Genomic DNA, 17,681 nt, shown 5'->3' with positions numbered 1-17,681 from the left:
AAGATAAAGAACAGTGACGCCACTACTCTTGTTAGGAGAAAAATGCATTTCACCACGAATGAACTAGAAAACAGCAATAGCAACAACAGCAACAACAATTATTATTATTATTATTATCTTCGTTATCATCATCATTATTATTATTATTATTATTATTATTATTATTATTATTACTATCGCAACAGGGGGGAATATGTATGTTTCAGGAAGTCAGCAACTGCAACAACGCTGAAAATGTGACTACCATTTTGAGACGCCGGTGAGGATGGGAAGAAGGGAGGGAGGGAAGGAGATAGAAAAGAAAGAAAGGAAACAAGGGTAACTGGAGAAGAGAATTATAGTAAGGAAACACGCAAGAAATTATTAACACTATGAAAAAGAAAAAAAAAGATACCTCAAAAGAAAAAAAGAAAAAAAAAAAAAATATATATATATATACTCGTATATATATATATATATATATATATATATATATATATATATATATATATATATATATATATATATATATATATATATATATATATATATATATATATATATATATATATATATATATATATATATATATATATATATTTTTTTTTTTTTTTTTTTGCACGCAATTTTTCTGAGAGCAATGTTCGTCACCTAATACGCATTTCTGGGTACAATATCGCAGCGCCGCAACACTGCCATCACCTTACCGTGGGTCGCAGCAGGTGAACTTGTCAATAAGCGCAGCGTTGCAAGTCCTTCCTTGGTGTTCGAATAAACCCGAGTACTTATTTAATCACACTTGGCCAACGTTTTACATCTCCTAACAACTTTCTGAAGAATATCAAGATCCTTTGCACGTTGTTAGTGCATATTAACACACAGAACAGAAAATAATGTAAAAAATGATAGTGTAAAATGCGGGAGACATATATACTCTTGAAACAATAATTATACAGTATATCTAAACGCTGCATATCCCAAGGTAAGTATATTTTGGTAAACATTCCATCCCACAGAAAGGTGTGCATGACCGCGACCACACGTACGCGTTGCCAGGCTTCGCGTGACCTGTTATGTATGAAATGGGGTCAGCCACTTCATTAACACTCCCAGTCGCGTATGCACTTGGAGGTGTGGCAATGAGCCTGGCGTGATCCCGTGTGTGTGTGTGTGTGTGTGTGTGTGTTGTTATCTCCTCTGCCGCAACACTCAACCTCTGTCCTTCTCTTAATTCCGTTACCTTGTTTCTCTCCCCACCTTTATCCCTTCCTTGCCCCGAAAAAAAAATATATATATATATACCGTCAGCTTGTGCGATAAACTGATTGTAGTACTCATAGTTAATACTAATCTTCTTTTTAGCTCGCACACCTAAGTAAAACCGAGGAATCGAATTGGTATTATCGCCGAAACTCGCATCACTATCGTGGAATAGAACTCTAACTCATTCAATTATCTGAACACTAATGACATCCCGAACACCAAACTGTTTGTGCTTTGCCGTGCTAAGCGACCAATCATAGGCCACGATCTTCTCACCCCACTATAAGGGCCTCGTTCGCCTACACACCACACTAATGCAAGTGACAACACACACGCATAGTTACTTTTGTGGCGAGACACCGAGAAAACAAACCACAACTGGCATGTTTAAGTTCACTGCTTCGAATCCAGTCTCCCTCTCTCCTTATAGTTTCATTGTTTGTTTAACATGAAATACTTTTTAAGATCACTATTGTATATCAGCATCAGTCACACTAGGCAGACTTCATCACATGTATATAAAGATAGATACTGAATACAAATTCGTGATGACCCGCTACATTACTACCCTGACCTGGTTCTGAATGTATAGTTCCAGTCTATATATGTATGTGACTCACAACTAATACAGACTGCTCAGACAACTTTCCGTGCCCAAAGGAAGTCTGATAACACTCAAGATAACATGATTTATTTAACTTAGATTTCAGTCTGTCTCTATCTTTCCTGCGACGTGTTACATCATTCACGGTTCACGGGAGTAACTCAGGCGGGATCCCTGTTGCCTGTGAGAGAAAAATGTGTTCTGTCAAAATATTCTTCAGCTATAAGAGTATACAGTATTGTCATTAGTTCTCATGAAAGTTTCTTCTCACTACAAATGGCTGAATACACGCACGCACAAGAGAGAGAGAGAGAGAGAGAGAGAGAGAGAGAGAGAGAGAGAGAGAGAGAGAGAGAGAGAGAGAGAGAGAGAGAAATATATATAAGATTTACAGTTCCACTAAGGAAAACACTCAGTTATCTCATAGCTTCAAGGATTGTGTTGCTGTGTGTGTGTGTGTGTGTGTGTGTGTGTGTGTGCTGGAGGAGAAGGCAGGAGGGCATGTGTTCCTCCTCACCGTGTACCGTGGACCGTGTTGGCAGGGAATAACGAAAAAAAAAAAGTTAATATTTTACATGCTTAGTTCTTTCCTGCACGAAAATTTTCAGAGAACAATGACGATGACTTCCTGTTGTGTGTGTGGCTGGTACAATATCGTAGCCTCACGACACTGCCATCACGCCACCACGGCACTGCCACCACGGCTCTGCCATCACGACAGTGATGGCAGTGCCGTGGCAGTGACAGTGGTGGCAGTGGCGTGAAGCCTGTGCTTCACGCCACTGCCACCACGCCACTGCCATCACGACACTGTTATCACTGCCTGGGAGGTGTTACCAAGTAAGAAGTCGTGGGTCGGTGCAGGTAAACTCACTTATTCGTTGGTGATGAGTGTTGTGCTGCAAGACTCAAAGACGCTTGTGTAGTGCAAACTCGGAGATCTCATCACAATTGGCCACCTAGGTTGTGATTACAGTAATAACCTTTCTGAATAATATCACAATCCCTTACATGTTAGTGCCACCGTGCAGCGCTGGAAACACAAACTGATGTGAAAACAGCAGCGTAAGATGCTGTTAACAAGTGTCCACGTAATACCCGTATCTATAAACTATGCATATCTCATGATAAATATTTCGCAAAAAACATTTCAAGGGACACCTCGTCACCACTGGACTATCCTTCCATCTCCACGTGTGCATGCCTGCAGGCATACACGTGCATACAGCCCAGCCTGTGCGTGCTCCATTAGGTACGAATGGAGGGGGAGGGGAGGTGCACTTCAGAATTTACAGGACTTATGCATATGTGCTTAGGAGAGGAGCCTGAATTTGGTGTGCACCTCACATGTGTGAGAGACGGAGCCGCTTTTTCACCTCTGCGCTGTTTAATTCACTCATCCTACCTTTCCTTCCCTAACTCCCATCATCTTCACGCAGTTTGACGTGTCCCAATGTACTTCAGGCGGTTGTGCGGCGTAGTGTGTCGTCTTGCGACAGCTTTCTCCTTGTGTAGTTGGTGATAAGGGGAATGGAATCATATCTTGTAGCTTCGCCGTTTACTTTCATTTAGCCTATCCCCTTCACGCAGTGTGACGTGCCCCAATATACTTCGCGCTGTGTGACGTGCCCCAATGTACTTCAATCTGTGTGACGTGCCCCATTGTACTTCACGCTGTGTGACGTGTCCCAGTGTACTTCACGCTGTGTGACGTGCCCAAATGTACTTCACGCTGTGTGACGTGCCCCAATATACTTCAATCTGTGTGACGTGCCCCAGTGTACTTCACGCTGTGTGACGTACCCCAATGTACTTCACGCTGTGTGACGTGCCCCAATGTACTTCACGCTGTGTGACGTGCCCCAGTTTACTTCAAACTGTGTGACGTGCCCCATTGTACTTCACGCTGTGTGACGTGCCCCAATGTACTTCAATCTGTGTGACGTGCCCCAATGTACTTCAATCTGTGTGACGTGCCCCAATGTACTTCAATCTGTGTGACGTGCCCCAATGTACCTCACGCTGTGTGACGTGCCCCAATGTACTTCAATCTGTGTGACGTGCCCCAGTGTACTTCACGCTGAGTGACGTGCCCCAATGTACTTCAATCTGTGTGACGTGCCCCATTGTACTTCACGCTGTGTGACGTGCCCCAATGTACTTCACGCTGTGTGACGTGCCCCAGTGGACTTCACGCTGTGTGACGTGCCCCAATGTACTTCACCCTGTGTGACGTGCCCCAGTGTACTTCACGCTGTGTTACGTGCCCCAATGTACTTCACGCTGTGTGACGTGCCCCAATGTACTTCACGCTGTGTGACGTGCCCCAGTGTACTTCACGCTGTGTTACGTCCCCCAATGTACTTCACGCTGTGTTACGTGCCCCAATGTACTTCACGCTGTGCCCCAATGTGCCCCAGTGCACTGTAGTGTGACGTGTCCATAAGTAAGAATGAGAGTATGTGGAAGGGTTTCGTTTTCTTCCCTCTGCTGCAGTTAGCGTGACACTGTCCCTTTCATTCCTTTAACCCCCTTCCCCGTTCAGACAGCTCCTGGGGCCGTGTTCTTCATAAGGTGATGACATGTGTCATAGCTATAGCAGATGCGTATGATAGCTTGGAACGTTTATCATATGCCGTATGTCATAAGCTATGACTTCAGCGGAACTATCTAACATAACCGTCTGCTATGTGTAGCGCTTGCTTAATTTCAAATACTAAAAGACGAAGCAAAAGCTGCCGTTTACTACTAAGTTGTAGCTTCTATAAAATATATTTCCCTCGTTTTTATGCATTGGGAGAAGAGACACAGTGGATAAGATAGTAATTCAATCTTTGAAATAACGTAAATGTGATACGTGGGAGCGCCTCAGTGTAAATAGTCATAGTTTCCAAATGGTATGGTGGCAAGGATGGCTTTCTCAACAGTCCCCAAGGCCATCACTATTGCACAAGTGTATTTTCCCTTTATCTTTTTCCAGCAGCAAGCTATCTAAGTGTTATGATCTCCTTAATATCAGGGATAAGTGGATTTCTCCTTTCTGAGTCACTCTGTAAGGCTTCCCTCACTAGATCGGTGACAGAATACTTGAAAGGTCTAAACAATCTAAACAATATCTTCTGAATTCCGTGTCATTAAGTTCATTCAGTACCTCCCTCCTGGTTAATTCTTGTGCTGGAGCGGCCATCTTGGAAGTGAGAGAGTCTGTCCTAAGCCGTTAGGACAGGGTGGAACCATTCTTAGCATCTGGCGCGGACTTATAACAGACGCGCGGAGTTTATGATAAGAATGCGCCATTTTGTCTTAGCTATGACACGTTTCATAACTTAGACTCACTAGGACCGCTTCGTGAATACTGCCCCTGGCGTCTCGTGTGGTACTAACTATAATTTTCAAGGTTAGTACTGTTAACCTTTTCTAATTAGACTATCGAATTGAATCTCTCATTCGGATTCAAATACAGCTTCTGTGTCCCGAACGCTTGCTTTAGTTTGTGCGTTGCCACCAACCGGAGGCCACAACTTTTTACCACAGCGGGATAGACCTTATGCCCAAGGGCCTGAATTGCTTGTATATCAATTCAAGTGATAACAGACACGCCCCTACCTCGTGTAGGGGAGCGGAACCTCGAAAAAAAACAAACCACAGCTTGCACCATCAGGGGCTTCGAGGTTTCGAACCAATCTCGTTTTAAAAGAGCAGTGAACTTTAGTAATATTTCATTTACTTAGGAAAACATACGGGCTTTCATTACCGAAGACAGTCTTGATCATGTATGTACAAAATACGAGTAAAGCGACCTGACTGGCGGCCAAGCATTTCGTTATCATCGCCCCACCCAGGCCTCGTTCTTCTACTTACAAAGATAAACATCTCATTTATACTGCAGACCGTCCAGACAAATTTGCATAACCAAAGGTAGTGTGATAACAATCCACAAGGTGATATGGTTTGCTTACCTAGTGCCGCGGACCGTCAGCTCCACTACGAACACCACGCCACACACGACTCAGAGGATCAACTGAGCTGAGAAGTATGCCTGGCAGGCAGGATCCTTCTTTTATAGGACAGAGGCGTGTTTTGCCACAATTCTTAGGCAAGAAGTTAGTGGTATTCACTCTTACTCTTAATTACTGAAGAAATATATACACACGTTAAAACGTGAGATAACATGAGATCCTTGGCATGATGTACGAGAACAGCGAGCTACCTCATTGCCAGCGTTGACAGGAACAAGTGCAGGGCGTGGGGTGAGTTGCCTGCAGTTGGCAGAGAAATCTTCGCTCCGTCTTTCATGACTGAACCACTAGCGTGTGGGGATGATGAGCAAGATAATGTTCGTAAATAAAAGAAAATGTTTATGCCATATTTTTATTCAAATTTCTGTACAACATTACGCCTTACAGGTGGCTGACAGGCCCTTGGCAGTCATCTCCAGGGCGCTGTCGTCTATACCGGCCCCAGTGATCTCTCTAGTCATGTCTTATGCAAATATTAATAAAAAATAATGATAATTCAATATGTCTTGTGAGTGAACACCAGCTGAAGGGAGACAAGCTTTAAGGAATCACTGCGGCGGCCTGCGGCGTCACTTGGGCACCTTCCGGAACCCTCACACACACATGGCTCCTTCTCGTGATAAACTCATGAGTCAGTATTGACCAATAGATAAAATTTACTGATTATATCAGATATCAATACAAAAATATGAGTCATAATAACAACACATTATCCTACACACATTCTGGCATGATCAAAAGCTTTATGAGATCCTCAACATCGTTTGGGGGACATACCGACCAGGCTGACGGAAGAACAGAAAAGGCTACGTTGGTTTTGTTTACTGTGCATATTATCCCTGTATTGTGTTCATCAAGCTGTGTCCTGAGCGCTCGTCAGCTACTCGAACAGAAATTGGCAAGGCTGACTATGTGAATGATGCACAGGCCGACCTCAGGGAAACAATAAATAAGACCACTCACAAGAGGTTTCCGCACCCGTCACTACACTCGTACACAGTCCACACGAGTCACAACCAAATCTGGGGAGCTCCTGCCCCGGCGACGATGCTGTACGAACCCGCGACGGAGAGGAATTTTGTACACATTAACAGCGTCATTCTTTTGCTACGCTCACGTAACGCTTTGTTATACCTAAGATGGGTAACTGAACCATAGAAAATTGGTTTCTACAGCCAAAATTATCAGATTACTGTTCTAGTACAGTTTTGTCATATTCCTGCCGAAGTAGCTGTATCTTCCCGAGGCATCAGTCACACTGGCTTGATGGTTCAGTGTGCCTTCCAATGGATATGATGTGGCGGACCGTCCACAAGCCCAACCCCAACATTATGCTGGATCTCAGGCATGAACACACACGACGCGAAGATTTGGTAAGCAGGAGCCTTTGTCGGGCGCAGCGTCGGGGCGGGCCGGGTCCAGGCCGCCTCGTTGTACTAACACGTGTACTGACGCCACAGAAGGTACATGAAGTCAGCGAGGGTATGCGGAAGTCCAAGAAAACATGAAACCTTTGAGTTAATTAACGCAGACCTGGCAAAACTATACAAGTAAATATTGGCACTATGTTACTTAACGGTACTATGCTGGACAAGGGAAGCAGGCACACCCAGATACAACGACCAGCCACAGAAGGGATTCAAGTCACCATACCTCCACGCTGTCACGTTTCCTACTTTGTTGGTCTCAAAGCAGCTTGCGACTCAATGACGGCAACAAGACACGAGTGAATGGCCTCTAGTCTCAAGAAATACTAATTGAAGCATATTTATTTATTTTGGGCCTTTAATTACCCTCTGGCTATTTTACACAGACTGTCCGTCACTGAGCTAAGGCTGCTGTAAAACATCAACTCAATTGTTTTACGTAGATTTCGGGCCGCAAGGCGCCTCCCATCACCCGTGGCTGATGGGCCAATACACATGATCCACGAGCAGCCGAGCTCTGTTGCAACTGGAAGCCCTAAATGTAGTGAAGGGAACACAGGGCTTCTGAAGCTGATAAACAGGGCAATGAAGAAGATGAAACACGTGAAGTTCAATAGAAGCAAGAGGCAAACTTGCCTTAGGGACCAATTAAAAAGAATTACAGGTCGTGTAATTTGAGCAACAGACACATGGCATAGTGATGAGCACAGCAACACGTCTCCTGGGCGTCAGGGCTGTGTTGTGCCACACTCACTCTCACGATGGCTAGAGCGGCCCCTTTACACATTGCCATCAGTGGAAGGCTGGGGCATGAAGTGGAGGAGGGGAGGGTTGTTATGTACCTCATGCCGTCGACTAATATTCATCTACTGTCCAGAGAGACATCAAGGCTACACATATAAATAAAATGATATAAACACGAACTTTACGGTAACTAGTCAGTACAAAACTTAAGGCAGGTTACAGCCGCAATGAGCTGTACAGTGCTGATAAAAGGGTAACTTATATTATGACAAGACTTAGGCCAACCATTGTGTTTTGAAGTCAGTCACATTTTAATTAGTTCCAATTCAACATGTATGGACCCAACTCAATTAATTATTAAAAATGCCACATCAGCAATATCATTCTGACTTTTAACATTCGAATTTTATCATACTGATTCCAGTGCTTTTTAAACACGGGAACAAATTAACCCTTCGTGCAGGGGTGCTGAGAAGTGAAGCAGGTTTGGTTGAGCCCAAGACATAGTCGGTCTCTTAAGTGTACCGTAAGCGGCAGGCGAAGATTTGGGGCGGAACACCCACCTCTATTTACACTAATATAGTCATCTTCTTACAAAACTATAGTAACAAATATCCTCAACAAGTAAATCATCGCCACTCAGGTTCACAATTACACACAATCTTACAAGCTAGTGATATATATTATGCTAAAACCACAAATAATTAAAGCAATGTTCATATTTACAAATTAAGCCTAGTTTGTGTATCATACAAGTCTGTTACTAATAATAGAATTAAAACTTGCTGAATAAATTTCAGTTTCACAATGTTGTACAACAGGCATTGACCAACACCGCACTGGGACGAGCCAACAGCCACCGGTCCTCACTCTTTAAGCTAAACTGTGGAATTAGTACAAGGAATGCCGGAACGATCATAAGCAAGTCACGAACTAATCCTAGTCTTATTTATGCACTAAAACTACAGTCTTTTATTACGTAGACACAACTTTTGTTAAAGTATATAAATCTGCTTTTAGCTTGGCAAAATCAATCTTACACATTTATTTGGAAACGAAATTAAATCCCTTTCGTAACTAACATGTGGTGGAGCAGAAAAGGAAAGATTCTCTTCAAGTAATGGAGACAATAATGGCTGCTGGCAATGGGAAAAGAAGGTACTGGAGGATGGGGAGGAGGAGGGGTTGGCATATGGAGGAATGAAAGGCTAGGGAATGATGGATGATTGTGGGCGAGGGGAAGGTGCAAAGTGTCTTGGCATTACAGTGAACATGGGGAATGTTACCAGCGGAGGAGAGGAAAGCACGGCGGGGCGATGTGGACGACAGCTGCTACAAGACACTCGGGTCTGTCTGAACTCGGAAAAGGAATGGGCGTCGGGAAAGTGTTTGGGTCGGTAACTGTTGTGCTCCACGAACAACCCACATTCAGTCACCCTTCAAATCGTCCTCACTGTACGGATTTGTATAAAAAAAAAAAAAAAATCAGTAAAATACAAAGCATCAAATTATGTAAGAGAGAAGCATTTGGCATACGAGAGAAGTGGAGGATCACAGGGGGGTGGGCGGGGCCGGGCCTCTCATGCTCCCACCCGCCGGCCGGAGCCAGTTTCGGGCCTAAGGACAGAAACCACTGAGTACTCCTAATTCGTTTCGGGTACGATGATGAAGGCAGTCGATCATCGCTTTCGTTATGGCACTGTCGTGGAAGACACTTAAAACAAAGGCACGTTGGCAAGACAAGTGGCTCGGAATGATGTCACAGGTACGAACATTCACGGTGACGTCATCGTTGTAAAGCAATGAATTAATACCAGATTTTATCTGTACACACACAGTGTTTAGCGTGACCCTCGGCCATCAGAGATCAACCGTCAGCTACGGGCAGGTCACTCACTACCTAAGGTCAGTACACTACATACACATTACAAAGAGTCCGGTGAATGAATGACAAGATGTGTTGAAACAAAAATACAACTCAATCTTAACGTATGCATTAACATTTTAAATGGTTTAAGGCATTACATACCCTGTAAACAGCGTTATAGCTATGTCTTACTCATGGCTTAAAATAAATTTGATTTCATACAAGCAATAATATATAAAACTATTTATCGACTCACCGGTGAACTCGCGATGAGTTCAGAAGGGGGCCGCGCTGGTGCCCCGCGTGGCCCAGGCGCGCCACCGCTCGGGCCACGACACTAAACAACCTTCATGCGAGGGAACATTTCCACTCCCTCTCAGCGTCTAGGCACACCCATTGTAACATTGCCGCGCCATCCAGCTTCAAAGAGGGCGATCGCGCCCACTTGGAGAATGTTGTGATCTTCATTTTAACAGCGCCATCACCGCGCAGCGAGCCACCACACTCCCCAGGGCAGTACGAGGAAGCCGCAGCGCCGGGTTGGGCTGCTGCACGGCGAGCCACCTCACATTCAGAGGGGGTTGATACATTTTTCTCTGATTCTTTATCATTAGTTGTGGAGTAGTGTACTTCACTTGTATTCTATTATTTTATCGGGAATACTGATGTATTCCTTTCGATTTGGAGATGGCCTTTAATAGTGATAGAACGACAAAAAAAGTAAGAATAAAAACTTTGCTAAGCAAACGCCCAACAGAAATATGACGTTGGGCTGGTCATGTGTCTTCCATGAGAATCAGTACGTGAGTATCGCAACAGTTTGGCTTCCTTCAGCATTGAGGGGGTATGGCGGCGTGAAGGGCGGCGCCGCTCAGTGCTCCACGCCCGTCAGCTCTATGAGGGTGAGGTCGTAGCTGTCGCCATCACGATGCTGCACCTCCATCAGGAATACGTCCTCATTGCAGTAGTGACGCAGCATCTCGTCGTCTACCTTGGCCATCACCCTGGGAGGAGGAACACCAATTCATTAGATACACGGATAAGTGGTGCTCTGCAAACCCTCACGATCAATTAACCTGCTCCGCGCTGAAACAAAAGAACGTCTGCAAATTCCCGTACGCATCACAGAGAACAGCAGGAGAGCATCTGGTCGCTACAAGAGTGCATACAATGCAAATATAAAAACGTGTTGCCTCGCTTTTTGGATAATTTTTTTTTTTTTAAATAGTGCTTGCCTTACACTTTTACCTGTGCTGATGAGCCATATCATCATGTACAGGTAATTTTATAGCTGAAAGAACTATAAGATAATGAGAATAACTTCATAGTGTGGAATAATAAAGCAAGCTACAATGAATCCCGTCTTGAAGAAGATAAGTAACTCCTAAAGAAATAATAAGAAAGAACTTACCCGACTTTGTTTTTCCGGTATATGTTTTTGATGGTTTGTGTTGGGATTTTGTACTTTTCCTCGATCTGTAAGAAAAGAAGAGTGTCACAAAAAAGTGCATCACCATAGTAGTCAAATACTATGGAAATACACACAATCAGCTGAAGTAATTCCAAGTAATTTTCTATAATAATGAAAACTCGTGTGTGATGAGTGAGGGGTTATTAATTCTTAACACTGGAACATTATTTTCCAAAGTAGTCAAATATTTCACCAATATATATACGTGGTTTGATTGTTAACAATGTTCTTATTATACTTCCTGACTAAAGCGGACATAAATCAAGTTATTCTACCATCAAGAGTTACGTAGGAAACAGTCACTCACCGCTGTGCGAAGACCAACGATGCTGGGAGGAACGAGGTGGAGGGGCGTGTACACATCTTCGCCGTCCTGCCTCACGTACAGCATGAGGCGCTCAGTGAGAGGCGGCGTCAGGCGGGACCTCTTGGACACGTGGGAGAACACTTCTGTCATGGGGCTGTCCATGGACCCGTTAGGCAGCCCGGCGCCGCACAACTCCTTCCTCGGCTGATCTCTGAAGCAGGGAGGAATGCTGGTGAGCGAGGCAGTAGAGACATGGAATGGTGACGGAAAGGCAGAGGGCCAGTCACTGTCACCCCAGCACGTTGCTGTGACCTTTGTTAAGTGTCTGGCACCCGAGGCTACTGTTTTATGACTCATTTGCGGCTGCCGGTGTGTGGTCTGTGCCGCTTCATTACGTTACCAAATTGCAGAGTTATGTTGGTGGCATAACAGCATAACAATGAAGACCACCGCTGAGGTACCAACTGGTGCTGCTGAGTGCGTGCCACGGGTGTTTGGCTCCACCTCGTTTTGACAGAGTAATAAACAAGTGAGGGAATTCTAACACTTCAGCACAACTGGACACTCAAAATAATGCATGACAACTCAGAAACATTTTTACATCACGACACATTATATTACTCCTTTAGAAGAAAGAAAAAGAAAGCTACGCCTGCTGCTCCAGTGACGGCGCAGGTAAACCACCACTGCCGTGTGATGCCCTTGGAATGAACTAAAATACTCATGGAATAATAGCACATTATAAAATGAAGGCATATCAAGTATGGTTATTCAAAATGAGTGCATCCATAAATCAGTGTCTGGAGGACACCGCAGGATGTCTGGCCTGGTGCCGCCCAGAGGGGCGGCCCTTGCTGACATGTCCCGCCTCACTCTGCTCCAGGAACACCTTCCTCTAAGTGAACATGTATAGCACACCTTATTTATCTAAACCAAACATGAGTCACTATTAATTAACAGAGACAGACAACAGGCGTGGGGACAGTCGACAGTGAAGGTGGGAAGAAGTTTATTTAAAGGTCCATTCCTGAACACGTGCATGAATCGGTCAGGTATGGATATTTTTGTGAATAATGACGTGCTTGGTTTCCCTACCGTACTTGCTGTCATATATATCCAGAGGCAAAGATGCTATACTACGTATTCAAGGTCAAAGGTGGACTATGAGGATACCACTGAGCAGTCTCCCTCACTCTACCTCTACTTAAAACTACACTATGAAAAGCGCCAGGAGAATGGAGATCCTTAACCAATAGCATGCGAAGAAACTTACTTGTGGTCCTGAGTGCTGGCTAAAGAGGAGGAGAGAGTAAGAAAGGTGAATGTCGTGATTCATGGAGTGATTAGGCAAGCGTCGGTGTCGCTTAGTTTGTACGAATTATTTGATGCTTTAATAACCATTTGTCGCAGAACAGAGAGAAGGTGTTCTGGTGTAGGGAGGTCATGTTATTATTTAATTATAATAAAAGCACATCCTGGCAAGTGAGGTAAGGCAGTCAATAAAAGCTTTAACAGTCTTTAAACATCAAACTTTATATTAGATTGAAAAGCCAGGAAGCATAAATTTACAAAGCAAACGCGGTGGCAAAATTCATATTAAGGCTAGCTGGGCAATTTATCAAGGCGAATGGCAAGGGGAGAGGTGTGAGTGCTGGGCCACATAACCCCGCGTGTTTGCGTAAGCAGGAGAGGGATGAGAAAGCGGTCAGATGGCAAAATAACATCAGCAGTTTTTACAGAGAGAGAGAGAGAGAGAGAGAGAGAGAGAGAGAGAGAGAGACAGAGAGAGAGAGAGAGAGAGAGAGAGAGAGAGAGAGAGAGAGTCGGAAGTATCACGTCTTATTCGTGGTCACGGACAAAGGCAGGGCGACACGGGGAGGATCAGTACAGCAAACACACAGCAAGCAGGAGCAGGAATCACTGTCTTGGAATAACAAGTGTGAGCGAGCGGACGGACGAGTAACACACAGAATAAGACCGTGGGTATTTACTCCCGCTTGGTGTGGCGTAAGGTATACAAATGAGGGTGAGGGTGAGGGTGAGGGGGATGGTCGGGGTATCAGGGTCTCAGTCAGGGAGGGTGTGGGTGGACTAACGCGTCTTACCCATAGGTCTGTGGGAGGCTGTAGTGGAACTTGTAGCTACTGCTGTTGGCTTTTGGCGACGCGGGGGCGGCCGGGGGGACCTGCAGAGGCGCTAACTGGGTGATGGTAGTGGTGGTGGACAGGATGGTGGCAGAGGGTGGAGGAGGGGGAAGAGGAGGAGGTGGGGGTGGGGGATCGAGGCTGTGCGGAGGAGGGGACATGCAGCGCCCTGGGGTTGTGGGGAAGCCGTGCTGGGGGGAGAGGTTGGAGGGGGACGAACATTCCACTCCCACAGCCCCCGCCACGCCAACGCTGCAGCCACTGGGGGGGTAGAACACACGTCACCAATCGCCTCACCTCGACCTCCTCGCCCCTCACTTCACCTCACCTGGACACTCGGCCGGAGACACTACTAGTTACGTATTTCTACACCAGGAAGACAAGCGCTAATGGGCGGCCTGGTCGTCCATGTATCCAAACATCAAGCTTATTGTGATTTTTTCCTTTTCTGAGCAAAACATGCTTTACTTTAATTTTTAGTTGTTCATGTTTATTGACTCGACTTCGAGACTGATACGAAGCCTTGAGCGACACGACAGCGAAGCCACGTGCACGACGGTGGCCTTGAAAGGCACAATAAGGTGACGCCAGTGTCTGTTGCTTCAACATGTCTGGTGCATCAAAGGCAATAGGTGTTCACAATTACAAGTACGTTACCAGCCACAGACAACATGTTCTTTGCATATAGATGCATGAAATGAAATTTTTGAGCAAAAAAATTCACAAAATTAAATATTTTAAGCCGACCAAGCATGTATTGTATAGTTTATCCTTTTCTAGCTGAGGGCGAGGGTCACAGACCAATTCGTTTTGGTTGCACGTCCAAAGACACCCACGCTATCCGCTGCTTCTCTTATATCAGAGAGAAAGAGAGAAAATAAGTATATATTAGTCTCCGGCAGGAGACGGAGCACCCAGGTGGGGAGTGAGGGACTGGGGGAGGACCTACGGAGCTCTGCACCACCCACTTATCTAGAGCACAGAGGAAACATGTGGAAACATTAATGTCCAAGCTAAGGTGTACCACTGCCTGGGCTCAGGGCGAGCAGCAAACACGGCAAACATAACGTTACCTAGGGAATATTTTCATAAATTTACACATAGACATTCTTAAAATAAATCCAATCCAATTTTCAAGGTACATGATGGTAACTAGACTTTAAAGCACAGGCAGAAGCATGGTTGATTACTAAACTGCCACTCCCAGCATTGGCTAAAATCTGAGTCTACCATCGCACAACCGTTTTCTGTGGGAGGCGAGGCGGGTCACAGAGAATGGCTGGCCGTCACTTATCGTGCTAACATGCATCATGCAGGTGCCACTGGGAGGGGACAGAGAAAAGAAGAGGCAGGAAAGTTTGAATGGCTCAACGCGACGCAATAAGGAAAAAAAGTGCTACAACCAAGACCAAGCTGCCGTCATAAGGGTGACCTGGAATACTTGCTCTGAAGGAAAGAATGGCTAACTAAGGTAAATACCCCTCGCTCTTTACACTCCGATGAAAACACTGATAATGATGACAATAATAATAATAATAATAATAATAATAATAATAATAATAATAATAATAATAATAATAACAATAACAATAACAACAACAATAACAACAATAATAATAATAATAATAATAATAATAATAATAATAATAATAATAATAATAATAATAACACACACAGCGCTATCTTCAGCCCAGATAAAAGAGGAGTTAATACTTGCCCGTTGTCAGACTCGTGGCCGTAGAAACCGTGCAGCTCCATCGGCATCTGTGGAGAGAGAGAGAGAGAGAAAGGCTGAGTGAGCGAGGCACGGAGAGGAGGAGCAGGAGGAGGAGGACGAGAAGAGGGATGAAGAAAGAATATAAAACGAAGAATAAATGCATAAGCCAGGAAAAAAAAAAAAAAAAATCGCCCCATATGTAACTAATGGGCGAGGGGACGGGAGCAGCCCTATAATGTGGCCATGTTTTTCTTTTAAAGGGAGGTATTGAGGTTTTACGACTATCAATGACAACGTGGCTTTGCAGAACAATGGGCAGCACAAATTACCATTATAAAGACATGATGAAGAGGCCGAGGAGAAAAAAAATACGGTTATATAATGAGAGAGAGAGAGAGAGAGAGAGAGAGAGAGAGAGAGAGAGAGAGAGAGAGAGAGAGAGAGAGAGAGAGAGAGAGAAACAAGCCAGCCAGCCAGCCAAAAAGAAAAAAAAAAGAAAGAAGAAAGAAAGAAAGAAAGGAAGAAAGAAAAGAAGAAAAAAACAAAACAAAGACAGCCAGTCAGTCAGACAGCCAGACAGACCGACGCACACACAAACAAACTCGAGGAGGCAGGCAATATACATGATAACCTACCTTCTCAATGTCATCGGCGGGCGTGAAGAGGACGGGCGGCTTTGTGAGGTCCATCATGGAGTAGAATTCGGAGCGGTCGCAGGGCGGGTGGTAGAGATCCTCGTACTTTTTGCGTGTCGTGGCTGCCATCCGCCTCTTGGCCGCACGTCTCTCCTCATCCCGGGTCTTCCTCTCCGCACCCTGGTGGGAATACGAGCAAGCATAATGTTGAGGAAGAGATGGCTGGCGGTGAAGCACGGAGAGGTGAGGAGAAGGTGTTGGAGACTTATGATAATTGATTTCTACTTTACTTTCTCAATTCTTAATAGTGAAGGGCGTTTCTAAATAAACTCAGTGTTCTTAGAATGCTTTAACCTTCTAGTTTAACCTCTTAACCTCATAGTAGATTCAATTCGCATAGTCATGCTCAATACTCGAGAAACATACCACAACCACTTCCACTGTTACACGTTTTCCCTCAATATCAGGTTCTCCGGTTAACTCACAATGCAAAAACGGTCAGGTTTCGTAAGATGTTCACCAGATAGCAAACTTAAGACTAACAGACAACACAAAGCTCAGTAAAGTAAGTGTACAACGTTACTCAATTTCCGACTACAGCTGCACTGCCTGAAAGCAAAACTAGACACGCCTGGATATTGGGGTTAATGAGAAGAGACGCTCCCTGCCTACGTCGACCTTGATCGTTCCGCCACTACGCTAAGGTTTCACATGTTACCCTACTTGTTTTGTATTATTTCCGGATCGTACACAATGCACTACTAGTAGGTTAAGAGGTTATTAAGCAACGATAAATGTAGTTAGGAAATGAGAGGGTGTCGAGAGCTATTTGATGCATGCGCAGATGAGACGAACATAGCGGCCTTGTCTCTTACACACACACACACACACACACACACACACACACACAAGGACGCACCTTATCGCAGAACACCTTGATCTGGCTGTAGCCGCGGTGCACCAGGGTAGCCGTGTCTCTCGGATCCTCGAAGGTGTCGATCTGGATGTGGAGCGGCAGGCCCTGCAACACACGCTAAGGGTCAGAGGGCGGAAAGGTGTAGGGGAGGAACAGTTACGGTGGTAAGCTGTACATGCCAAGTATAGAATTCTCGTCAAGATGTGATGAATACAAGTGAATGCACTGTATCCTTGATTAGCTCCACAAAATACAAGATTACGCCTAAGGAACGGCAGTGACAAACTATCACCCTTACCTACGTAAAAATAAATACATATCAAATGCTTATAAATATTCATGTAATAAGTATAATAAATTTACTATGTGATAAGTTTTAATTGAAACTCATAGTAGCTTAAGTACTTACAAGAAGTCTTGATCTGATTAAACAATTTATAATACTGCAGTTACTCTCAACATGAAGATACTTAATTTTCCTTGTGGAAGTGCTGTGTTTAAAATGGCATAATATTTTACTTATATATATATATATATATATATATATATATATATATATATATATATATATATATATATATATATATA

At 44.4% G+C, this 17,681-nt stretch overlaps 1 protein-coding gene across 1 annotated transcript in view; it reads right to left on the bottom strand.

The window, feature by feature from the left end:
• Positions 1–6,203: 6,203 nt before the first annotated feature.
• LOC135097575 (protein grainyhead-like) overlaps positions 6,204–17,681 on the bottom strand; it is a 235,375-nt gene continuing 223,897 nt past the window's right edge. The window contains 7 exon segments of the mRNA XM_063999498.1: positions 6,204–10,907; positions 11,315–11,379; positions 11,682–11,892; positions 13,787–14,086; positions 15,543–15,589; positions 16,178–16,357; positions 17,097–17,198. Coding sequence (XP_063855568.1) covers positions 10,775–10,907; positions 11,315–11,379; positions 11,682–11,892; positions 13,787–14,086; positions 15,543–15,589; positions 16,178–16,357; positions 17,097–17,198 — 1,038 coding nt within the window. The 3' untranslated portion in view covers positions 6,204–10,774.

The sequence above is a fragment of the Scylla paramamosain genome, chromosome 4, assembly GCF_035594125.1.
Source record: "Scylla paramamosain isolate STU-SP2022 chromosome 4, ASM3559412v1, whole genome shotgun sequence".
In the NCBI taxonomy this organism is placed as follows: domain Eukaryota; kingdom Metazoa; phylum Arthropoda; class Malacostraca; order Decapoda; family Portunidae; genus Scylla; species Scylla paramamosain.
Note: the sequence above shows the minus strand (reverse complement) of the source record. Positions and strands in the feature narration are given on the sequence as shown.